The sequence below is a fragment of the Anser anser genome (assembly GCF_964211835.1).
Source record: "Anser anser genome assembly, chromosome: 1".
NCBI classification, from domain to species: Eukaryota; Metazoa; Chordata; class Aves; order Anseriformes; family Anatidae; genus Anser; species Anser anser.
In genome coordinates this window covers 133,458,607-133,485,387 of record NC_139720.1, presented here as the reverse complement: position 1 = coordinate 133,485,387, position 26,781 = coordinate 133,458,607, and the positions used below count along the sequence as shown (strand labels likewise).

Genomic DNA, 26,781 nt, shown 5'->3' with positions numbered 1-26,781 from the left:
CATGGGCAAAACAGACTCAGCATGGGGAGAGTAATATAATTTATTGCTTATCACTAGCATACTGGAGCAGTGAGAAACTAAACACACACCCAAAACACCTTCCCCCCATCTGCCCTATTCTACATCCTCCCTCCAAGCAGCTCAGGGGAACAGGGAATGGGGGCTACGGTCAGTCTCTAAATCTTTGTCTCTGCTGCTCCTTCACGGTCACTCTGCCCCTGCTCCCCGTGGGGTCCCTCCCACGGGATGCCGTCCTGCCCGAACTGAGCCTGCGGGGGCTGCCCACAGGCAGCAGCTCTTCAAGCACTGCTCCCACACGGCTCCGTACCACGGGGTCCATCCCTCCCCCAGGAGCAAACTGCTCCAGCACGGGTCCCCCACGGGCGGCAGCTCCCCCCAGACCCCCTGCTCCTGCGTGGGCTCCTCTCCACGGGCTGCAGCTCCGGCCCGGGGCCTGCTCCTGCGGGGGCTCTCCATGGGCCGCAGCCTCCTCCAGGCCACATCCACCTGCTCCACCGGGGGCTCCTCCACGGGCTGCAGCATGGAGATCTGCTCCGTGTGGGACCCGTGGGCTGCAGGGGGACAGCCTGCTCCACCAGGGGCCTCTCCACAGCCCGCAGGGGAACTGCTGCTGCGTGCCTGGAGCACCTCCTGCCCTCCTGCTGCACTCACCTTGGGGGCTGCAGGGCTGCTTCTCACTCCTCACTCTCCCAGCTGCTGTTGCGCAGCAGGTTTTTTCTCTTCCCAAAATCTGCTCTACCAGAGACTCAACCAGTGTTGCTCTCTGGCTCGGCTCTGGCCAGCAGCAGGTCCCTTCTGGAGCTGGCTGGAGCTGGCTCTGGTCTGACATGGGACAGCTGCTGGGCTCTGCTCACAGAGGCCACTCCTGCAGGCCCACCCGCTACCAAAACCTTGCCACATAAGCCCAAAACAAAATCTACATAATTACATTTAGACAGAAATATAAGGAGAAGCAAGGATAGGGATCCGTGATACGTTTGTAATTCGCACTCAGTGCATCCCATGGAAGGGGAAATCCTAGACTGCAAAATGGCAGCTGCAGTCAAGTACTGTGAAGAACATCATTGTGTTCTCTTGGGCAGTGGGCAAGAAATAACGTAAGTTACTTCAAGACCTAGACTAGTATGTGTTAGGCCCAGGATCAAGAAAATGTGATTTTTTTAAGTTAAATTGTTTGCCTCTGGTTTTGGAGCCAGAAACTGCATTCTTACATGAACATTCAGATTAAGAGCATAGTGATACATGTTCTTTGCTTCTCTACACTAGCAAATTTAGATCTTCAGAAGTCTTAATTTAGCATTAATTGTGTCGTTTGTGCATAATTAGTATGTGGAGGAAATATTTTTCTTGTCCTGTTTCACTGTTCTTCAGTAGAATTTCTTTAAACTGCAGTGGTGGTGCTGTAATTTATTACAGGTCACCATGTTGCACCATTCTTCCCTTCTTGCCTTCTTTCTGAGATGGCATTCCCAAGACCCAGATGTCAAACTTTGGAAGATCTTTTTCCACTGATTGCATCTGGTTTCCTTGGAAAGCTTTGGGGTTACTTGAGTTTGGTGTCATAGTACAGCTGTCCCCATGGAGTCCCATCTTTTCCTCCTGTGTGCAATATATTTTTGACTCATTGTACTGTGGCATGTTTCTGCTTGAAGTGTCTAAATCTCCCACAAATTTTTCATTTACACCCATTTATGGTGATAAAGATGGCTTTCCTTTACCTCCTCATAGCCGTCTTTCTTCTTCTGCAGCCTGTATATCTGTAGTCATCTCTTAGATGCATTCTGTTCTTGAATGTATTTTACATGAGTAGATGTCTCAGCAATAGTGCCAGATACAAGAGTACCTTAAGAAAACAGGCATTCATACAGTCAGAAGACTTGAGATTGCCAGTGGATCACGTCGTAGCAGTTACAGGTTGGTTCCACCAAGCTAGAAGTTTTAATCATTTGTAAAACCTTGCATACTTTCATATCCTATACCTGCCAAATACTTTATAAGAGAACAGTGTGTTACTTCAGAGATGAGAATTGGAAGAGTTAGTATTGGGAATTCCCATAAAGAAAGACAGCACAATATTAGAGAAATCAGCAAAATAGGAAGTGTTGATTATTTAACAGTGCACCTGGATGTAGTTAAAGATAGTTAAATTAGTATAGAAGAAGGGGTTGACAGATAGTTTATGCCCCCCCCCCCCTTTTTTTTTTCCTATCTATCTCTTAAGGTAATAACATCAGTAATTTAGTGATCTCAGGAAATTGAACCTAGGATTCTTGCATTTGAAAATGTCAGTCTGGTCTGCTTGAGTGAAAGAAATAAGAAAATTTATTAAAGGAAATGACACAGACCTCCATATGAAATCTCACTGGTTTCCTGGACAGAGGGCCACACCGGTCATGAGTTGTACAAAGATTTGTAAGAACGGGTTATTACTTGTACTCAGTGTTTGGATAGAGGCCATTCCTCATACAGATGTCTGAGATGTGTGTCAAAGACAATTTGACGTTCATAATTCTTTATTCTCTGTTTCATTCTACAGTAACAAATGTTTCAGTGAAGAATCACATAGTATGAATAATTAATCTGAGTAATTTGCAAATAAGTTTGAGATAAAATATTTTTTTAAAAGAAAAAAATGGAGAGTATATTAAGTGAATTTTACAAGAAAAAAATCTGTTTAGTTCACAAACAGAAGAATTGCACAGTATTCAGTAGACAGCTTAACTGTTGCCAATTATGGCCTGTCGAGTAACCAGCTAAGACTGAAATACTTGTGAAAGTGTTGCTTCTGCAGACCCTTTTTTGCCACTCTGCTTGCCTGCACAGATGCAGCAGTAAGTGCTGTAGCTATTGCACTTTAAGGTCGCAGTTTAAACAAGGCTGCTTTTTATGGTGCTAAAGGAATCAGAAAATGAAGGGAGCACTTAGGGAATGTCAGTCAGTTTGATCTATCATAGCCAGATCAAGTAGCACGGGGAATACTCAGCAGCACCCCATTTGTGTGCTTAAAAGGAGGAATCCTTAACCCTCAGACCAGGTGAGGCACATCTCTGGAGAAGGCAAGGCTTTCTCTGGGCTGCATGGTAACCCAGCTCTCTTTCCTGTGCCTGCATTTGGTAGGCATCACTGCTGTGAGCCAGGCATATTGCAAACAATCAAAATTACGTAGTCTGTAGATCAAATCAGCACACAAAGAACAGTGATACGTTTGTTAAACTAAAACTCATCCTTTTATGATCAGTGGCAAATACTGTGTTAAGAGGAGGCCATTTTTAACTGAAAAAGGAGCAGCCAAGGGAAAAAAAAACAGCTCTATCATCTCTATTTTCGCAGTTACAGCAAAATCTATCAGTGAAATTTTGTAAAACAGCCCTACATATGCATTTTTGGCACTGCCTGGGGCAAGAATTCCCAAGTGACTGTGTATGTACCACTGATAGTATATACAGACACCTCGATGTGGGAAGAGATACAGCGCAGAACCAGGATCTGTTATCACTGTCAGTACAAAAGTGCGGGAATCTCTAAATGAGGAATTTCACTTAACTTTTCAAGTCAAAAACACTTGCATAACAATTTTTATTTGGTGGGGTTCATTAAAGTCATTATTTTATGCATTCGTTATGTCCTCTGTGCTTTTATGCTCTGTAAAATCTTTCAAGACCAACTGTCCCACAGCTGATAGATCGCTTCCCTTTAAGGTGATCATACGAAGTTCTGCAGGTAACCCACTGTTCATTTGAATGTTTGTTCATGTATGATAACATTTTAAACATTGCACATAGTTCGACAGTTTGTGTTTTCCCATCTTTTCTCTAGATTGAGGCAGGAAAGACCTTGAAGCCATCCTCTCAAGTCTGCTGAATGATGACATTTAGGGTACCAGTCCCATCACTGCAGAAGTGACTCACTGGTCTCACTGGTACAAAACCAGTTCAGGATGTGGCCATGGTCCCTCCCCTTCAGCCCTTTGTGTTCACATCTTCAATCTTAAAAGCTCAGAGTCTCACAGCATATGTCCTCAAAGGATTTACGACATTAAGACTTCAGTTATTGGTGCTATTTGGGTATAAATCAATGTTTTATAGAGTGATTGTTATAATCACTGGACTGAGAGAATTTATGAGAAGTGATGCATGTGGTGGACACAGATTTGCAACTTCCTTCTTCCATTCATTTCCCTTCGACAGCAGCATTTTGAGTTTTGGTCTGCTGGAGTTGCATATCGTCCCTGTCACATCCGTCCCTAAGATTCCCGTTTGCTGAGCACGTTCTCCTGCTGTTCTTGCTCCCTGACTGCCTTGACAGCCTGCACAGTCACCGAGGGGGTGGTGTGCTGGTTTCTTGGCTTTGCGCTTCCTAATGTGGTTTCATGAACTTCAGAAGGAGGGCCAAGTTAACATTTGTAACACAAGCATTTAAATAGCTAGCATTTAAAAGAAACTTGCCTTCGTTTAATAGAAATCACCTTTTTATATGACTGAACTATAAAGAGCTGCAGCATCGCTGTATAATTCAGTGCACTCGCACACAGAGCCCCGAAGAGAACTGATGACATCTGGTAACTATAAAAGTGAAGCTCAAGTGATTTTTCAGTGTTATCAGGAACCTGACATGCGTACAGCTTCATTCAGGATTTTCTTAACTGTGTGTGACTTTTAAAATCCGTGTACTTTCATGTTGCATTATATAAATTGTATCGTTTATCAGGATACAAAAAATTGGGAGATAATTAGCTATCAGTTGTTTGGTTGAGTTATTTCTTGGTGTTTGCTTTTCTTTTAAATACCATGTTAGGATTAAATACTATGTTAGGACCATACTATGTTAGGATTTTTCCAAGAGGAGTGAGGAACACAGTGTCCAGCAGCACCCACTTAAGCAGTTTCACTCTGTTGATTTCAGTATTTGGATCTTACCAGATAAGATTTTGGGAAAATTTGTCTTAACTGCTGGAGACATGAGTGAGATTGCTATTCCGTGAGAACGTAGCCAAGAGTTTTGTGTTTTGTCATCTCATGAATGCGTTGGTAGCAGTATCTTATCATGGAGAGAAACAGTCAAATGAAAGGATTCATTTCAATAACACATCTGGGTTTTGTGCTGAGAAGTCCCTTTTCCCACACGCAGTCAGGTGAGAGGTGTTGCTCTTCAGGGATGTGGCAACTGGCCGAAGAGGTTAGCTGTATGCAACATTAACCCGTCTGCTGGCAAAGATGTGACTTGAAATTGGATGTGACAAGAGCCAGCTAAAAGCCTGCAAGATACCAAATGTCCTAATGACAGGTACAAAGTAATAGTTAAAATTAATGTTGCTGTAGATCCACAGTAATGGCTTTCCACTTTCTTACCATATGTGTGTTGTTGACCATTTTTCTGCTATCTGCCTTTTGATCAAATCAGAGACCATTTTACAAAATTCTGAGCTACCAACTCACAGATTAGCTACTGTCTCTTTTAGCAGTGAAATTCAGCGCTTCTGGACGACAGCTTAATTATTTGAGTCTTCTGCATTTTTAAGTAGATTGGCTGATTAATCCGTCATGCCTTTTAAGGTCCACTGCTTTTCAGGAAGGTATTATTACTGTTGTTGTTTAATTTAAATACACATAAATATACATTAAGCAGGATCTGTTTCCCTAATTCTGATTAGTAGCATGCCATATATTTATATATACATAGAGATCTCGGTGTTCAGCCATCAAACCCTAGGTCTCCCTGACTCAGGCTGTGTATGCTCAATGCTTCATTTCTTTCTTGTTGTGGTACCCAGCAATGTGCTTAGGTGTTCTGCAGAACAAATAACAAGGCAAAAGCACTGCCCTGCAGATCTTACAGTCTATTTTGGATGCAGCAGGAGGTCCAGCAGCTCATAAACTAGACCACAAGACATAAAGAGCAAGACAGAGTAAGAGGGGTCCAGGGATTAGATGAATGATACTGCAGTTTTTCAGGTGTTTGTTTTTGTTTTTGTTTTCTTTCTTTTTTCCCTGTGCTTTGTTTTCATGCCTTGTAATCATTTGTAAGTCTGCTCATAGGTGGACCTGACACTTTCTAAAAGGTGTCCCCAAGCATCCCAAAAAACTGGGGGAGTACTAGGAGGGGGAAGCATGGTAGGGAAAGGAAAGGACAGAGGCTGTTACATGGAAGAGAAGAAAAACAGCATCGAAATAAAAATGTGTAGGGGAAGAGAATCACGGAGAAATACGTACCTCAGTTTTCACGTGTGGGAGGCATTCTCTTTCTTTGGTTTTGCTGCCTGTGAGCGCAATTGATTTGGTTGCAAAAAGAGCCTTGAAAACAGTTTGAGAGAGGGAGAGAAAGCAATGCTGTGGAGCAAGCCCCAAATCCCGTCTGCCGGCCCACACACAATCGGACACTGCAGTGATACGGGGGAAATCCCTTAACGGACAAAACTATAAATGAAACTACTGTTGACAAGGGGAAGCGGCATAGCTATATTTAACGGAAGTATTTTCATTTGTGAGCTGCCTTCTTTTTCTTCTTCTTTTTTTTTTTTTTATCCTCTTGTCTGGTCGGTGGAGACTGCTGGGGCTCTTCCTGTTCGAGACAGTGCATGGGTGGTTTCCCCGATGCTTTTAATGTTAGATTAATGCTCTGGAGACAGCGTGGTGATAAATGGGTTCCTACAGTTATATCTACATCCTGTTCTCCCTTCCCCCCGCATCGCCTGCGCGCGGTCCGTCTGCGGCGCCTGCCTTCGGACGCTCAGGCTGGTCCTCGCAGCGATGACGGTGCAGCTCCCGAAAATTGGTCCACTTCAAGACCGATTACTTCTAGGCCAACAACAAAAATGAAATGGCGAAGAGAAAGAATTATGGTTGAAGGGAGGGCCGCCGAATTGGGCCGTCATCTGCTGTTTGACAGATCCCGATTAATTATGTTTGCTGTTACTGTTCACTTTCAGAAAACGGGTTTGCGGGAGAGGCCTTTCTGTTGCTGCGTGTTTTAATGGCAGCGCTGTGCATGTCGTGTTAGCAATAAATGTGGTGACCAGAGGATTTGAAACCTCTTCCCTTGCACAAGAGAGAGGCTCCCCTGTGTGAGCTGTGTCAGGGCCCTGATTTCGTACAGCCTGCGCGCTGACAGGGGTTTGAGTCTTTAGCTTCAGGAAGCACCGATACGAAAACGTAGAAAGGAAGATGAAGATCCGAGTCGTTTTTATTATTAGCTGGCCTTGCCCTTGCGGTGACTCATATTTTTTCATGTTTGTGTTTTGGTTTTCAGTCAGCCGGCTCTCCTCTCCTCCATGTGCGTTGCCATTTCCATGTGACGCCGCCTGCCCACGAGACGAGGCGTGCGGGGAGGGGGACAGGCGGTGGCGGCGGCGGGGGCACCAGGATGGCTCTCGTTAACCTCCGCGGTCGCCTGCAGCCCGCCCGCCTTCCCCCATTTATGCTGCAGCGTCTTTCTGATCTTGAGGCAGGATTATTTTTAGACCGTGAAGGTGTATCTGGCTGGTGCGTTCAGATTTCATGTCATGGCTTCCTTTTCCTGCTCTCAGGTTTCTCCCACTCGGCCTTCACGTTCGGTATCGAGAGCCACATCAGTCAGTCCAACATCAACGGAACACTAGTGCCACCTGCTGCACTCATCTCCATCCTCCAGAAGGGGCTCCAGTATGTGGAGGCTGAGATCAGCATCAACGAAGTAAGTATAAGTACCCCCACTGCTGCCACAGCCCCACACACCCATGCCTGGGGACCGCCGGTGTGGCCAACCAGCACACTGGAGCTCGCCCAGCGATGTCTCTCGACAGCCAAATGCACCAGCCACCCATCCTCAGTTTCTGTTGATTCGGTGCCCTTTTTTTACCTCAACCCTGTTCTGCCCCACCGCCGGCAGACTCTGAGACACATTACACAGTTTTCCGCTGTGGCATTGAGGCCCCCATTGCGTTGCTTAAACGGGTTTTGTGGTGTTCCAACTACCTAAGTCAGCAAGCCAGGGGTGTGCAGATTCCTGCAGCAAACAGGAAAATGTGTCTGCGTTTACAGCCTTGTGTTTTCTAGGTGACAGCAGAATTTGACAGGAAAAGCCCGCAGTGTTGCTTAAAACTTCAGTCCCTGACACCTATTAGAAGACAGTGCTGCTTGCATGCCGTGAGGAGCCTGACTAAAAATCCACTGGAGTCACTGGACATTTCTGATTTCAGTGACTTTGGCTCGGATCATACAAAGACCAGGCAGCACCCCGCAACGGACATGCCAAAACAATAGTGTGCAAATTCTAACCCTGCCTGGGTCACTGGTTGTCTGTGTGGATTGTACGAGCAGCCGCAGAGTGTCCTGTTCGCACTGAACTGCAAGGGGAAGCAAAGGGGGCATGTAGGAGAAGCCAGGTTTTTTGTCCTGACAACCTTAAAGGCACAATGCTTCAAGAGGGAGTGGAGCATGACAGATAAGCAAGTGCTGCCTTAGGAAATATTTACCACAGGTATTTGTCAGAGATCTGTAATAAATATTAATACATAAAAATACATGAAAAGCTATTGTTTTTTCCTCTATAGCTGAATGTAGAATGCAAACGACATGGGTGAGAACAAAGGAATGTAAAATAGAGAAAAAGCAGTGTTTATAATGTGTGGTTTGGAAACTCGTTTGTTTTTATCACTAACATTCTGTATAGTTTTCTTTTTATGACTCGATACCATGTTTAAGAGTTGTGTATGTATTGTTTTTAATTGGGGCAGTGACATTTGACATTCGTGCCAAGCTGCACTTTGATGCAGTTGTAATAACAAACCAGTGTGAGGAATCTGTCTCAATTTGCTACTACTTAACATTTTGCCCTGTGCCTGATATTAGAGCTGCACAGTTAGAAACTCTCACCAGGAAAAGCACCTATTAGTTCAGGTTGTACAAAAGGTATAAGGCCTTGCTCCTGTGAATTCAGCTTCAGAACTGGCCTCAGTTGAGAGAATGATTTAAAAATACATGTGTTGTCACACTTAATATTTATTTTGCTTTCGTAGGGGTTTGATTCTGTTCAAATTCATAGTTATAAGTACCGTACGGCAAAACAAAAGCCATTCTTTCTACAGTCTGCATGCCAATTAAGGCTACAAATCTACTTCTATGTGTATATTCCTTAAGAGTGGCGAGTAATCAGTGAGTTTATAAATTATGTGTACAAAATTGAAGTATTGTTTGTGATTTGTGAAAGGACAGTTATGGAAATATTCCAGTGAGCAATTTTACAGTTAAAAATGTAAGATGCCAAAATTCATTGGCAAACATTTTTTTTCTCATAGTGTAGCAAGGACTTGAGCCAGGATTCAAATAAATGGCTATAGAGACATTTGCATAAAAAATGTTGAGGAGAAAGAGAACTTACATTTGTCTTCTCTAATGACTCTTTCCTCTTTTTTCCTCCCCACAAGGAAACAAATATGTATTATTTTAACAATCTAATTGTAAGGGATAATTCAATGAGTAGTCCAACAGAAGCAGACTACTAAGCCAAACTGTTATTTTTTCTTATTAGTTATTGGTATCTTTTGAAAATGATATTGCTTCCCAGCTGCCTCATCTGTCCATATCCAAACCTTACATGCTGTTCCTAAAACCCAAATCTTTCACGGCTGAGTCTTGTTTATTTCAAACCATTAGATGGAGTTTGCAGAAGGTCAGTAAAATTCTGCAGTATAGAGCCTTCTAAAACATTTTTCCCATAATTATGGTGACAGGAAAGTGAAAGCGAAGGAAATCTAAGTAGATATAGTAGTTGTTAACCTGAGCCTGCATTACGTCTTTAAAAGTAACCCTTAAACGTTAACTCAATTGGTTGTTAAACCTGAAGCCTAATTTACAGAAATCAAAATGAGAGTTGTAACTGTTGTTAATGAAACTGGGGAAAACCAGGAAAAATGATGGCAAATAAGCCCTGTACAGTCATCTACAACTGGTGGTACTGGGCTGGTGAATGTGATGTAAGAAACCAGTGAATTTGCACATACTCTTGTTTCGTCTGAGACTTGTTATTCATCTACTGCTTCCAGTCATATGCCCCCTGCTAGTGCAGGAAGACAAACGGTGAACCAAGGCCTGTCTGGCTTTGTCATGGCTTTAGCCATTGCTCTTTTTGTTAAAATACTAAAGAAAGAGACACTTTCTGTCATTCAGACATTTTATTTTCATAGCATAATATTTTTGCTTCTGTAAAGAGTTCAGATGCCAGATTCTTCTATAAAATTCCAATGAATTATCCCTTCACAGAGCAGATCTCTAAGTACCACCATTGTGGATCTGAGAGAGGGCTGCTCTGTAGTGGTGTGGCGCAGTTGGTTAGGTCAAAACGCAGCGTCTTCTCACAGCCTAGTTTTGTTCCTTTATAGCACTGCCTCTTTGCCAGCCTCAGTGGTGAAGGTCCTAAACCTGCAATTTGACTTTGGCTCGTTTTCCCTGCAGGATGGTACAGTATTTGACGGCAGGCCAATAGAATCACTGTCTCTGATAGACGCGGTGATGCCTGATGTTGTACAGACCCGGCAGCAAGCATTCAGAGAGAAACTAGCTCAGCAACAAGCCAGTGCAGCGGCAGCAGCGGCAGCAACGGCAGCAACAGCGGGAGCGACGACGACTGCTGTTTCCCAGCAGAACACACCAAAGAACGGAGAAGCCACTGTGAATGGAGAGGAGAATGGGGCACATGCAATAAGTAAGGCAACCCCTGCAGCTGCTTTCCTCTGCTGGGGTAGATTTGATTTTGAATAACCCTCTTGTACTTAGTTGGTGTCTGTAAGGCGGTGAAACTCAGGGGAATTACTTCAGGAGGATGGGTTTTTTCTAGAAAGACTTCTGAGTGAACACCACGTTTCCTGTCACAATGCTGTGTTTTGCTGGTGCACTCTCGGAATCCAAAATCCTCAGATACCTTCAGAATTGCAAGTTGAATCCAGTGTCATCAAATGGAGCTGTATGCAGTTTCCTAGAAGCAGGCTACCTGGACTTTGTTAATATTAGCAGCTTTTCAGGTGCTTTTAGACATATGATAAGAGTTGGGACAAGCTGTAGCCACAGTTGATCGTTTTGGCCAAGCTAGAGAGAGGTGGTTGAGAGTCTGGGACCTACAATCCATATTTGTATAAATAAAGCAAGGCCAAAGCACAGCCTTGAGCACTAACTACCCTGTAATGATCCATAGCATTACTGGCATGGTCTTTGGCACAGATTAGCCTATCCTTTCTTGTACAGCATGGCCAAAAACAGGGTAGAGGCTTCTATGAGCCAAGGACCACTCCCAGCAGACAGTTTGGAAGCAGCCAACTTGCTTTTAAGGCACAGAGGAGAGACTTCCTTGCCTTTTTATTTCACAGCACATGCTTAGTCATCCGGTCTACTGCAGGAATCTAAGTGAAGGTCCTACCTTCCCTGGGCTTCCTTAGTCTATGGGAACAGTCAGTCCTCAAGAGCTCTGAATTCACCCTTGTTTTACTGGTGACAGACTGAGCTCATGTCCTAGATGTCTAGCATTAGGCGTATAAAACAAGGAGTGCACGTAGCTGTGGGTGTAGCTAAATCTCGATGGCTGTGCTAACATTGCGGAGCAGATGTGATTCATGGTTCTGGTTTCTGTGTGAAAGCCGTATTAGGGCACTGGGTAACATCTGAAATGAAACCTCCATGCATGATTTCCTTCAGAAAAAATTCTAGAGGAACGTGCCTGGCAGGTTTTGTAGGAAACCCCAAGAGTTCTTTGGCTTAGACAAATAACAGGTCAAGACTGCTGTCACGTAACAGATTTTCTTTGTTGTGCAGTGTAGATGCCTTTATCAGTCTCTGTCTTCTCTTCGACCTGAATAGATTCCTCTACGGGTCAGTGAGAAAAATGCTTTCAAACCAGGTTTTTCTTCAGAGAATTCCAGTTAGACAGGATGGTTTTCCCCAATAACACTGAAAGGATTTAAATTACATTTGGTTTTGAGAAAACATTTTTTTTAAAGTTCTGAAAAATTCCAAAATGCTACCTGTTTTTAGACTGAAATGTTAATGTTTTACTTGCAGCTGATCCTTTGTTTTGAAATTGAACTTATTTCGTATACAAAGGGGTACAAACAGAAATGAAAGTACTTTTAAATGTATGAAGTGCTGAAATCTGTTTTTGTTGACCCTTTCCTTCAGCCCACTGGTAAAAAATTTCGGGGAACGTTTTCCTGTCTCAGGACAGAAAACAAATTCTGAAGGCAGAAAACCAATTATCAGATCATCACAAATGCAGAACCTCTCAGACTTACTTCCTCTGATCTGAAGAAGCACACATGGTATTGGGTTAAAAAAAGGGGAGCCTTGCGGATCAGTTCAGATGTGTGACCGCACTGTAAACCTCAGTCTCTCAGATCTGCCATGTTATTATTAGAAATAATCATTCTCGCAGTGGTTTTTAATAGGAGTTTCACACACATTTGCAGACCTTTCTTGGAGTAACGAGGAGGAGAAGTCCCATATGACTTCGTGTCATCTAAGAGCTCTGTCTGGAGCAAGATGCAAGAGCATGACGTGGGTGTTGTCCAGCAGTTTCACAGAGGCAGGATCCATGTCAGCCAATGAGACCGGCCACCCGACTGCAAATTTCAAAGCACCGATGTGGCTAAGGAGCCTGCCTGGCAGACAAGTTAACAGAGCAGTGGCAGTGGGAAGACGAAAGGCCCTTGAGAAGTATCTGGCCAGGTGGCATGTCTTGTTGGCAGCTGCTGTTGTGCCACCTGGTCATCGTGGGCAAAGAGGTGAGGTCTGCAGTTTATGGAGAAGGAGGCTTTGGAGAGAAGCTGCTGAGAAATCCAGGGACAGCTGACTCTCTGATCTGCGTCTCCCTTGCCTTGGGAGGACCGTAACCTTTCTGTCTGAGTCATTCAGAGGATGTCAGCGAGGTGGTGTAGCACAGCTGCAGACTGAGGATTATGCATGGGAGATGCGTACAGAGCTGCACAACTGACGTTCTCACCTTTGAGCAGACCTGTGCAAATAAACTGCAAGAGATCTTCCTCAGTGATGATCAGAAACCACTAGAAATAAGGACTAACAGATCTAGCTGGCATAGATCTGTTTATTGCATAGGTCTGATTAGTGATCTTACAGTTATATTTCCTTCTTTTATGGTAAAGTTAAAAAAATATAATTATGTTAATGATTTAACAAAGAGGTAATGCCCTTCCGTTTTGTTGCTTATGCATGGCAAACTGTATATCCAGCCTTACCTTATCCTTTATCACTGTGTTTAGGAAGTCTGTTCAGTTTCAGATGTACTAAGATGAAAGATCTGGCAAGAGCTTAGGACAAAAGGTTTAGGATAGGTTCAGAAGAAGTTTAAGATGGGACATAAGACGGGTAAGGTGAAAGCTGGGAAGGTGGGAGACCTACTGGGTAGGAAAGACTGCTGATATGAAAGATGTGAGAGTCTTCCCAAACCTTAATTTCCACTGTTGCTGGATTCTGCAGAACTGGTATATACTGGGATGGGCCTGGGGAGTGTGCTGGTCCTTAGGCATAGTCTGGAAGTCACCCACGTCAACCTGTCATAAAAAGGTGGGGTCAGGGAGCAGGTGGAGGAGCTGTCTGGGAGGTTATCTTGTTTGCATTTATTCTGACATGGAGTTCTCCTTGACACTGCAAGTCTTCCAAAAAAAGCTTTAATATATTTAATATAATATATTTTTATGTATTATAAGTAATACGATAGGTTCGTTTGATTTAAGAAAGGGAGAGACAGGAAAAATCTTATACTAACAACACTTTGAGATGCAGATTTTTTTAAAAAAAGAAAAAAATAGATAAAATTGCTACCCTCTTATGCTGCTTCCTGAATAATGTTTTCAGTTTTGAGTCACTTTAAAAATTAGTTTAAAAAAAAAAAAAGGCATGTAGAAATGGAGCCAAACTTTGGATTGTTTTCCAACTCAAATATTTCTTACTGTCGTTTGTTTCATTATATTTGCAAGGATTGGCTTGGGTTTAAGAAAAATAAAGCTGTGGAAAAAAGATTGAACCCAGTTCCTTTATTGTAACTACAGCCATAAAGAACAACATCAGTGAATGGCCTGTCAAAGATTTAAGTCAAAAAACATTTCCTGAGAAAAGTCAGGGTTAGCCCTGGTAGGATCTTAAAAATACATATTATTTTTTTCATTTGCTGGAAAAAAGAGTTGGAATCACTCATTGGTGTGTTAAAATTACATTTAAAGAAAAAAATCATAACTTGGGGGGGGGTGTAACTTTTAATTTCCAGTGGTTTTATATTTTTAATATGTTTGAGGAAAAGCATGAAAATATAATGAAGTCTCAACCAAAGATCCTCTGGCCTTTAGAAAATAGTCTGTATTAACATTTAAGCACAGTTCTGCAATATGTGACCCACAGGCTATGCTTTTCACCTGTGAAGATCCGTTGCACTCGGTACAACTTCATCATATCAGTTTTGTATTGCCAGTGTCTATAAAAATCTGAAAAGAGCCTGAAGCAGTATTCCAGAAATAAGAAGCATCCTGTTTATTCAGTGGGGTATTTTAAGTGTTGTGCTTAAGACTAACCCTGTAAATATAAATGTTACTTAACATCAGTATTTAATTACTGATGAAAACAGGAAGTAATTGCAAACAATTACTGAAAGACTCCTCATTTTTCCCTCTTTCTCCTGATCCATTAAAGCTATGGTGTCAAAATCGGTAGTAGAAAATAATATGAAATAATTGTGCAGGTATTTCATTGCTCCCTAAGGCCAGTCAGTCTTGCATGTACTAATGCAGGTATCAGCTGATCAAGGATCGAGGTTTCTTTTCCATAGCACAACTTTGTTGGTTTTTTTGGTTTTTTTTTTCACCGTAATTAATGACATTCAAAGTGTCTGTGTAGGTTCCTCCATCTGGCCATGTACAAACAGAAAATACTTCTAAGTATCAGATGGCCTTGCTCTGATAGCACCTCATAGCTCTAGGACCTTGGAGTAACGCTGCTTCCAAGCCGTCATTTGGTTTTGTTCAAGAGTGAAAAGCAGATCTTCCTTTAGAGACAGGCAGGTAACAGGAGGATCGTATGTGGTAAGAGTAGCGTCTCATTTAAATTTTTCAAATTAAAACACTTGGAAGATCTTACTTCTTGATTTAGCCTGAGCTTCCAACTCACACTGTGAAGACACAGATGAATACATAATAGTTACCATGCTGCTGTTTCTCTCATCAAAGTGTGCTTTAAACCTGGTGATTTTTCATTGCGGTGAGACACAGAGGAGGAGTTCTAGGCTCGTATCTTCTGGTCGGCTTGAAGAGTGCTTTGCTCTTTACTGCCCTGATTATTCAGAACATCATCAGAGTTCCCAGCTGCAAATGTCAGGCTAGATCTCGAGTACTAGTATATCCTGACAGTATTAATTTTAATACAGGGAGTTATCAAGGACAATGCTTAATGCAGGGACTCAGCATAGGTGTAGGTTTTGTGAATAGGCATTTGTAATTTAATTTGTAATTTTGTAATAGCATTTGTGAATGTGCATTATGTTTAGTTTTATGCAACAAGTCCATAGGTAATAAATGTCGTTGTAAGTACAGGTATGTTGAAGTAGGAATGTGAACTGTGAAACTACTGTTGTTTTCTGATTTTAATACTCAGTGCTATGAAACTCATTGAGTTATTTGTGAATCTGTGGCATAGCTATGGCACAGACACGGTTAATAGGGTACCTACCCAAATACGCAGTGGTACATATACGAGTCAGCATAAGTTAGAGCAAATCAGGGTATTCGAAAGCATGGGTAAGGGTAGAAATCTGGAGATCTTCCTTCTGATGGCAGTTGTGTAGCATCACAGTCTGTTTTGCCAGTCAGTGGGCAATAGCTCAACAGAGCATGAGTATCAGGACAGATGGCTGATTCTAAATGCCATAAACATGTGGCAATAAAGGAGCATAATTATTCTACTTGTGAACCTATGGATCTCCATATGTGATTAAAGAATGACTAACGAAAAGACTTAACCCGGAATGAGAACTTGGATTTTGATCAATCAGAGCAGATCAGCTGGCCGAGGCATCGATTAGATAACACGAGGCTGCCTCTCTGACAGCCTGCCAGCCGTCTGCTCTTGGATGTGCTTTCTGTGAAATGGGCTGCACTTCTGTACGTAACATCTGCCCGTTGTTCCGCTGCCTTATCTGCCCTTGACTGGTGTCTCGTTCACGAGGACAGTAATCTTGTGTTGCTTCCAGGAGGCGTCGTTTGAGCTGAGTGATGAACATTTATACTGAAGCAATGAAAATCTGGAGTGACAACATTGTTTACGATGCGAATTGGAATGAAATGTTGCCACTAAGAGAAATTCATCGTTTAAAATTCACTTCTTTTTTCCTTAAGGAAACAAAAGAGCTTTATAGAAACAAAGTTGCTTATACCGTAGTCTAAACAACCCCAGAATTACAGCATGCACGTTACGTATATCTGTGCATCAGTTGGTCCCCTACATTTGGTCCCCTTCTTAAGGAGATCACTGACCGTTTCCCTGCTGTGCTCAGGGCATGAGACCCTTACTTGATAAATCCTTCATCTGTGATTAGCCCCACATACTTCTAACTGGACACTGTCTAAGAAAAAGAATATATTGCATGCTGCTTTTTTAGAAGAACAGCATAAAGCTTTTCTCAACTGTATCAATCTCAAGCTTTAATAAATCTATCAGCTGATTTTAATGAAGCCAGCTTCAAGAAGAACTATACGGAAATAAATGCTACCTATTTAAAGCTACATTCATTTATACAGAATATCTTCAAAAGCTCTAGATTTTGATAAAATATCATAACTTTGAATCACCTTAGGGAAGAAAATAGAGTAATAGGGTCAGTGACACGACACAGAACATTATTTGTAGCGTATATGTTGCTTTAAGTTCTAGGCCACAGGTAGCCAGCTGTTTTTAATGCAGACCTAACAGCATCTTGCGAATTCTGATATATCTGATCTGATATATTCTGATATATCTCCTTACAGATAATCATTCAAAGCCAATGGAAATTGACGGGGATGTTGAAATTCCTCCTAACAAAGCAACAGTCCTTCGGGGCCATGAATCAGAGGTGTTCATCTGTGCCTGGAACCCTGTCAGTGACCTGCTAGCATCTGGGTAAGACCATGACTGAAACCAGCTGCTGCAATTAGAGTCTATTTAGAGATGCAAGAACTTGAGAGCATATAGTAGAGGTTAATCAGTAATCTCTCTGCTGTTTTCCCAGCCTGCAACTGTTTTTTTCAGCAGTACTGTACCTATGTAGGAGTTAAGTAATTATAAGGTGACGCAGAATATGAAGCATTTGCACATTTAAGACGTGTGCTCTGTGGCTCTGAATACACATTAACAAATTTTAAAGGTTTTTAAAATAACTGGATAATTCTCAGAGTATTAGAAGTTCATGCAATCTGCTCCTGCTCTTCTGAGTTAATGGTGCGCATTGGGGTCTCAGAAAGCCTTTGCCATCCAAATTCTCTTTTAGAAAGTATAGAGACTAAAGCAGAGTTCTCCTTTGCTGTGTCTGCATTAGCATGGTACAGCACAAATTAGAGTAGGTCTGGAAAGCAGGACTATTGCGTGAGGGCCTTATGTCACCACTGTTTGTATTGGAGTGGGGTGCTTCAGATTGGACCTGGTTATGTCTGATAAACTAATCATTAAGAAATGGTTTGAGGGCATATTTTGGCTCAATTTCATTGAAAAATAGTCTTATTTGTGTTCTCTGGTGCTGCTCAGCCATGACAACCAAAGCGTGCTAAGTAGGACAATCAGCAGACTGACTTAGAAAAAACGCTTTCGATCCAAACTTAAATGCTAATGTAAACATAGTCTGAGAGCTGTGCTCAGTGTTGGAACCTGTGTTTGTCCATACTTAAAATTAAAACCTTAAAATGAAGGCAAAATTTAAATGGTCTAACTGAGAACATGTAGGAAAGCTGATACAAGTTAGAGGAAAGGAATGGGTCTTCATCATTCAAAGTTATCACAACACATTTCTTACAAGGAAAGGGAAAGTCTTTTTTTTTTCCCCTTTTTCCAAGATCATTTTTGCAAGTCTTATGATATCTTCGTCCACTTAATGCATGAAACTAAAAAATTAGAATGCAAACGGGAATTCAAGGCTCCAGCCTTGAAATACATAGAGAAAAAGCATAATGCACAAAAAACATAATGCACAAAAAGCATAATGAATTAGCAGAAATAAATATATTGGAGAAATAGCACAAGGTCTCTAACAGAATTTCCAAAGAATGATTTCAGATGACAAACAGGATTTTTCAAAAACAGAAACTTTCTGAATATAATTTTATTTCTGGAATGTCCAGGCCTAATATAACTTTTTAACATTTGTAATACTAGGTATCTTCATGTATTCATTTTAAGTGGGCACAGAAGCAGAATTTGCAAAAAGTGTATGTAGGGGTTTTGGGTGAACTACGTGGGTTTTCAGCTCTTTTTTTTCCATAGGCTTGGTGAGTCTTCTGATCTGTTATAGTCTGTGGGTGATACCATGATACAGACGAGAGCAGTAATAGCAGCCATGCTCCTGTGCCATGCACTTGCTGTATTTTCTGCTAACCTTATTCTTCTACCCACTCAATCTTCTAGTATCTCAAGCAGTATTATTAGGCAGTATTACTTATACCTAGCAAAGATCCAAGCTGAAGTATTATTATTATTATTAACAAGGGAACTTCTGATCATTAAGATCACTCTTCTACTAAAACAGGTCAGCATAAAACAGTTACTTCACACAGATCGTCCTCTTCCCAGCATATAGTTGAATGAGCCATAAAATTAGATTTATGTCATGTATAAATAAATAAAAATCAGGATTGATGAATGTGGTAGAACTGCAGCATATTCCATAATTGTTCTGGCCCAAATCTGAGAGGTTGTTTTCAAGGGAAAAAAATGAATTAGGGGAAGGCAAAGAATCTGTGATGCTCATGAAATGTTAGGTCCTGTGTAATGACTTGTAAATAGTAAGTGATGCTGAATACTCTAACTTTAATACTCTAACTTTTCAATACATGTATGCCCAAATGCTTTAATTACCCATAGATAATGCTAAATCTTGACCTAATAGTGAAGGAAACATCAAAAATGAAGATGCAATTATTTACATAACCCCATTAAATTGTTTTCATGGTTCGTTCTTATTAAACATGAAAATCTAGAGAAGTTTCATAGAATCTAGGAGAGATTTTCAGTAGCAGGGGCAAACTTAGAAGTTTCATGGGCCATCCTGAGGGCTGTTGTCCTTCTTAGTACTTTATTTAGGATCATTCAAATGGAGGCACTGTATTTGTTGATACAATAGATCTCCTTTAGCCAAGTCATCCTAAACAACATGCCTTATAATAGTAAACATATCCATTGTGGTATTTATTTGAATTTTATGGAAAACAGCCTTCAGATGATCCATTAGCACAACCACATTATCTAAGGAAAAATCCATGGGGAGAAAGAATACCATACAGAATTATTCTTTAGGGACACCTGGTGGCGCCTGAGATGAAGTGAAGAATGCTGCTTTATTCTGGAGAATACCTGCGCAGCTGGAGTTAGGCATCTACTCAAGTGCTCTGTTCCTCTGCAGGTACCTACATCTCTCAACTCATTATATAGGGAGTTAAGACTCCTCAGCATAGGTGCTCAGACCTCATCTGTTGGCTTTGGCATTGGTAACTACTTCCTGGTATCCAGCTCACTGTCTTTGCAAGTGCTTGCCATGCTGCATTGACAGGGTCTGTAGTTCATGGTCCTTGTATGCAAAGTTTAAACTGGGACTGAGGAACCAGTGGGTGATGAATTCTGCTGCAGAGTGCTAAGCACTAGTAGATGGATAAAGAGACGAGCACGGTGCAGTGATGTCTTACACAGTTTACCATAAAGCTGGAGGACAATAATCAGCACCATTAGTTATATTTTTAAGATAACGTCTCACTATCCCTTCAGTTAGGCTTTGCCATTCAGAGTAGTAGGTCTTTATTAATAAGCTTTGCTATTGATATTGGAAGCATATAAGTGCATGCATGGGCTGAAAGCACAGCCAGGTACTGTATCTCAAGCAGACTAATGGCAGTGCAATGAAAATGCAAATGACTTAGATTCATGTGCATCTTGATCAGATTTTAGCCTGCTCCTAAGAAACAAAGTGAATTCAGTTAGCCTTCAAATAATGCAGCGATGAGTGAGTGCCTTATGAAGCTTACACGACTGAAATAGCATGGATCGCACAGCAAAAAATGAAACTGAAGGAAGGGATTGGATTGATGATGCCATTGCACAAAGAAGTATTTGAGATGTCTGGTGTAATAGTAGTGCAGGTTATCATCTACAGGTAAACTATGTATTATGGCATCGGGTAAACAAGGGGGGAGAAATTCCCTAAGGTATACAGTATGCTGCAGTTCTGTTTGTCCTTTACAAAGTAATGCTTCAAAAAATACAACTGCAGTTAGTCTGATGTGCAAAAAATGAATTGTTAGATTCTATAATATCCATATTGTGCTGCCCAGTCCTTAGTTTTCTTCTGTTTTCCCATCTGCCTGATTGTACCCATCTGTTGTCTCCTTAAAAAAACACATATAAAACCCTAACTATTAAATAAGTGAAATAACGCATTTGTTCTGTTTATATACCGCCTAGCGCAATTGAATCTCAATTTGTGGCAAAGTATTTTCTTCAAGCCCTGTTATGCAAGTAATAAATCTAACAATTCGTGCCAGTTTAGAAAGCAACCTGATGTAATCTTCAAAGCACTAAAAGAATAATGCAGGTTCACGACCTAATCTGAAGCAAGCTGTGTTAAGTGGATTTGTTTGCAGAACAAATTATCCAAAATTAGAGCGTCGGTTTCCAGAGTTAGTGAGTACCCCACTGACAGAAAGGGAGTTGTATATTTGATGTTCCATCTACTCAATCACAATGACTTTTAAGGGTGTGAAGGGTAGCACAGGGATGTATATTTTCTGGACTTTGCAAAAGGCTATTTAAAAAATATATGTGGATACAGGAATTTCTCTGATCACAGTCAGAAAAATGTATTCTGCAACTGCTCTTCATCTTCCACCGCACCCATAACCCTTGAAGTGGAAGATGGAGGAGACTAGAGATACCAGTGAAGGCTATCAAAAGCATGGCTGTCACCAGATGCTTATGAGAAGAATGCTTAGATGTTACAAAGGGAAGCATTGTAATAGTGCAGTAAAGTACATACACGCAGTTTTTGTAAAAAGACTAATTACACCTTATGAAGGTAATCAACATTCTGAAATGAGTAATTGCATATAATGTTTTTGACTAGTTAAATATATATATATATGTGTATATAATCTTGAGATATGGCCATTCCCATCCATAATTCCAATTTTGCTCTTAAAATCCAGGTGTCCTCCTCTTCAAAGACTGACCTCTTCCACGAAATATCTTTCAATTTCTATTTTGTAATCGAACGACACGCACACGTTATTACAGATCGTTGTGTTCTGTGGGTGTTGCAGAAACTCATTACAGCTACGTCCACATTAGCAAACTAAACATGCCTGGGAATATTCCGAGGCACGGAGGCCAGCTGGCACGCAGCGGCCAGTGTCTGTGCTAGCAAACCGTCCTGGCTGCCAAACGGGGCGGCTGCCCACGGGCCGCATGCTGGGGCTGTCTCTGGTCTGTTCCCTACGGCCAGGAGTTACTCAGGGATGGGCAGGGCCCCGAGCGCAGCGATGCGCCCTGACGGCCCCGGCAGAGAGAGCCAACTCAAACAGGCCACGCTCTGGCCAGGGAGCAATCTGCCAGCCTGCTCGCATAGGTGATCATGGTCCAGTGACCCAGAATGTTCCTGAACATGTTTGGATTTCCCAGTATTGAAGTAGACTGTGAATGTCAAGGTTGCTGGAGCCTTGAATTTCAAAAGCTTTTCTAGTTGGATTTAAGATACTTCTGTCTGGACATTGAGGCAGTTTCCAAGATCACGCTCTGTTCTCTTGCATCCACCCATGCCCTTGCAGTAATTCTCGTGGCTGTGAAGCAGAAGAACCTGGCCTCATTCCCAAAACCCAGCAGTAGGTTTCTTGGCTTATCTTTGCTGACCTACACTGGCCTCTTTCAGACAGGGGAACTTTGTATCTTGCAGAGCTCTGCGTGCATCTTCTCTCTCCTTAGTCAGCATAAGAACTAGCCATAAAAGCTGTTGTCCATAAGATCTTTCGAGTAAGGCCGTATATGGCAGAAGCAGGAAAAGATGTTGCTGGGACATTTTCTGCCTTCATCTTGGGGTTTTACATAATGCTTTGAGTTACTGTATTCCTCACATCAGCTGTTTAGGACCTGTTGTGAACTACCTCCTGAATAATCCTTTTGAATTACCAGTTTGAAGGAGTTGATTTCACACACACACACACACACACACACACACAGACAGTGCCAGGTGTTAATTCTGCTACCGTAAGTGCTTGTTCATTAGCAGATGACTTTACTGGGGCCAATTTCTTTGTTGTATCAAATCCGTTAATGCAGATGGGTCAGCCATTAGGTGAGCTCTGTTTGAACAACCTGTTGCAGGGAGCAGTATCGCAGAATCAGCGGGACAGACGGTACGTCTTCCGATAAGGCTTAGGCACTTAACTTCTCCCTCTGGGTACCTCTGAGGCACTTCCCTCTACTGACTCATTAGGAAACATAAGCACTTACTTTAAGAGACCTGTTTTATTAAGGAAACGTTAGGTGTATAAATGAGGAGGAGTTTCCTTCCCTTTATGCTTTTAATAATCTCTTTTAAAGCAAAATAAAAAATCCAACCTGTTTTAGCCAGAAGTGTTAAATACGTGTTAGCAATACTGGCTATCAAAATTATTGTAATTATAAGACTGCACCTGAAGATTTGAAATACCAAGCTTCAACAATCATCTTTAAAATTTCTTTATACACTGCAGCTGTTTTAACCTCTCTGCTGGCTATTATGGAATAGGGATTTTATATGCCACAAATAAAATTCCGCAAGCATTCTTTCACCTTGATTCATGATTATACAAGGGCTGAAGGGCATGAAATAAAATTCCTTCAGAAGTAAGCCTTCCTAAAATTTGGCAGTACTCTTCCGTAGTGCAGAACAGTATACCTATTACTCAAGTGTTCATGACTCGCATGTTGGAATGAGCTGCTTTATCATGCAGATAGAAATGCTTCTGTGAGCTAAGGAGATTAAATATCTTTCTGAATTGTGCTTGAACTATGGTTCTCTAATAAGGCAGGGTTCACTGAATCATTCAACAGAAATCAGAATACTTTCCAGAATAGAGAATACTCTTTTTTTTTCCCCGGCAACAAAGGGGAAGACACACAAATACCCCTGCCACACACTGGTAGGCTTATAAAGCCTCTCTGCAGGGACACATAATAGTTTATGTAGCCTTAGGAAGAAGAAAATGGAAAAACAAAATTAAAATACTGGAAAATAAGATTGCCCAAGCATAGCCAGAAAACTGACTAAATAAAACTGTTGAAAAACAAAGCATAACCCTTTTAGAACTAGCAATAGGATATTGTGTTTGATAGCCAAGTGGCTGAGTATTTTATTCAGAGGGTCCAATAACAAACTGGATTATTACAGTAAGGGCAGAACTGGCCCAGAGTCTTAGTAGTGGAGAAGCCAGCACTGAAGCAATTTCCTACTTAGCATGTTAACCAGTAACCCCAGTCTATGAAAGACTTATGTTCCCACTATTGTGAATTACCACAACTGAAAATGTTCCTTATTTTCTGAGCCTTATGATTAACTTCACTGATTTTCTAGCCAGTAAGTGCGAAATTGGTGTTCAGTTTTCTAAACCTTTGAAGAAGTTGTGTTACAATCCTAGCTCTGTATGATGACAAAAATTGCATCGATTCAAATTGTTTCTTAATCACTAATGGGAAAGATGTGTGCCAACAATTAAAGAGTGGCTGTATAGCAGAAGCTTGTGGGTAGCCTGCCAAAGCCCTGGCCAGCCATCACATCTCAGCTTGACACAGAGGGTTCAGAGGAGAGAGGGGGCACATTCCCCAGGTGTGCCATGACCCAACAGACCTCAGAGCCACCGATACAGGCAGAGAAGTTTTTTCTTTTATAGTTGAACTATTGATCATGTAAAACATGGCTAAATTATTGATACAATAATGCACAAAGATCAGTCCAATTGGATGCTCTGTTGGTCAATATTTGCACTTGAAAAGTATGAAGTGTTTAAAATTTGCTTGGTACTTCTAGTATAAATAATTAAAATGTTTTATTAGTAGACCAGAAGAAAATTTAAAATTCTCTTGCGATAGATTTCTTTTTCAGTAATACACGAGTTATCAAAGCAAAAATGGATCTCATGTTTTTAGTTTTCAAGGAAATACTTTTTCTCTTTGCTCATCTTTGGGAAAGGAAGTTTTAGTCGTTACTTGAAAAAAAAGGAAAAGCTAACACATCAGATGTATCAACAATAAAATTTAATGTTGGCTGTATGAATTGTAGGAAATAGAGATCCCAGTGCTGCTCCAAGCTTCTGCTTGCTGAATGTAAATGAAAATTACATTCTGGACAAAACAAGCAATCTATCTTACTTGATTGTTTTGGTTGTTGTTGTTGTTATCGATTGTTTAAAAAGAGAGGGGCAGGGAGAAGCAAGAGACAAATCCCAGTAAACTAGAAAACAATATCTTCCACCTTGCTGTAAATTGATTTCTGACCTCAGAGACATTTTTCATTGGAAGAAAGATTTATGCAAAGTGAAAACAAATATATAATTTATAAGCAGATTATGAGAAGCTTCTCACTTCCTCTTCACATTTTCTAGACAAAATCGGGGTTTCAGTCTTCCTAGAAAATAGTCTGTGTATGAAGCAGGTTAAAATCCTCCGTCAGGACCAGGGGGCAGGCACTGCAGCACCTCTGTCACACTGCTTGTGGTCCCCTTCCCCATGACGGCTGCTGGGTGACGCTCTGCGCCTGTGCGGGTGGTGATGCTGCAGGTCCCATCGCGCTGTCCTCAGAGCACTCTGCCACCCTGGGGAACAGCAGGGGCTCTGCGAGCTATTAGGAGTTCACGTGTCTGTGCACCCCTCTCGTGGGAGGCATGTGGACACAGCCTTTGTGTTTCTGTCTTAATGTTCATTAAGTTCCCCAAGACCATCTCGGTCATGGCAATGTGTATGAAGTGCAAAACGTAGGGAGCAGGCAAACGTACGACTTTTTTGAATAAAGCAAATTATGTTATGTTGTGGATTCGGATGATAGGTGTAACTTAATTATGTTTTAGCCTTTAAAAATTTTTCTTGCAGGTATGGGGAGTGCAGGAAGGTCAGAATTGGAGAGGAAAGTTGCATTTGAAATTCTTTGACGTTATCTCAGATAAAAACAGAAACAGAGGTTTTTACTTTGTTTGCTGGGTCGCCACCAGGAGAAGTTTTCATCTCTGCATGATTGCTTTTATAGATCTGGAGACTCAACGGCCAGAATATGGAATCTCAATGAGAACAGCAACAGTGGTTCCACTCAACTAGTTTTGAGGCACTGCATAAGAGAAGGAGGACATGATGTCCCCAGCAATAAGGATGTGACTTCATTGGACTGGAATGTAAGCTAGCTTCTAAGACTGTGCATGTTTTTTAACTGTCTAAATTTAATTCAGAGGCAATTACAGCTGCTGCTCCATATCTTTTATATCTGAGATGACCGGAACCTCTGTCCTAACCTACTGACCTCTTGTTTCAGATACCCATAATAGACTGAACTTTCCCCTACATGCTGTCATTTTCCAGTACTGCTGGCATCTTCAAGCTTAACGATGATGTATTTATATATCTATTTTTAGGAGCATGGGTAAAAATAAACTTAGCTGACTTTAAGAATGAAGATTAAATAAGCAATCTGTGTAGTAATGAAAGCTGATTAATAATGTATTTGCATCTCGTAGCTACTTTATTTTGGCATGCAAGGACTTATAAGCACCAGTGAAGCTTTTTCTGAGATTGGACTGTCAAGATCCTCTCCCATTTGAATTATGTTGTGCATAACAAAATGTGCTCACATTATAGTCTGTCTTGGATGGAGCATGTGTAGTCATTCTCTTTTACCTGTCCACTTTCCAGGTGGAGCTCTCTTGCCTGATCCCTTGCTAACTTTCATCCGGCAAAATCTTTTATCTATCTTAGATAATACAGTCTTGCACAGGGATGACTGTGCAGAGGAGTGAGAGAAGTGAGCAGAGGAGACAAATATTGTTAATCCCCAATGTCTGGGCAGCGTCTTTGGGCAGCGTTAAGACTGCTTAATGTCTCCATTCTGTCACTGAACAGTGTAAAAGGAACTTAAAAAAACCTTGCAGAAACCTTAATTAATTTTGAGATCACTTTCATTCTGTCCATTTTGTTGATACTAGCACAGACAGAGTGATCACATTATTGTGGTTTCTTAGGAAAGCAGATTAAAAATTAAGTACCAGAAAAGATTCTCATCAGTTTCAGTTGCTGGACAGAGACCAAGATTTGATTAATCTTTACTGCAATATCATTGTCCTTCAGGTGAGCTAGGTGCTTCACAAAAGTGAAAGATAAGGCCACTGCACAAATCAGCTTCCCATATATATTGTTTATTTGACACAATGAAACAAGTTGATAAATAGTACAGAAAACACGGTAAGTTAACAAAGCAAATAAAAATAAGGCCCAAGAATGTTTACTACTTGTTTCCTGTGTACATCACTGTGAAGAAAAATTGTCAGGAAGA

The 26,781-nt window shown here is 41.4% G+C and overlaps 1 protein-coding gene across 7 annotated transcripts in view; it reads left to right on the top strand.

Moving 5' to 3' along the window:
- The window catches only part of TBL1X (transducin beta like 1 X-linked), a 199,560-nt gene that overhangs the window by 153,408 nt on the left and 19,371 nt on the right, over positions 1-26,781 (top strand). For all 7 annotated transcript variants that reach the window (XM_083825239.1, XM_083825241.1, XM_083825244.1 and 4 more), the window contains 4 exons: positions 7,544-7,689; positions 10,449-10,698; positions 17,009-17,141; positions 25,489-25,630. In XM_083825239.1, coding sequence (XP_083681365.1) covers positions 7,544-7,689; positions 10,449-10,698; positions 17,009-17,141; positions 25,489-25,630 — 671 coding nt within the window. The remainder of the gene's footprint in view (positions 1-7,543; positions 7,690-10,448; positions 10,699-17,008; positions 17,142-25,488; positions 25,631-26,781) is intronic.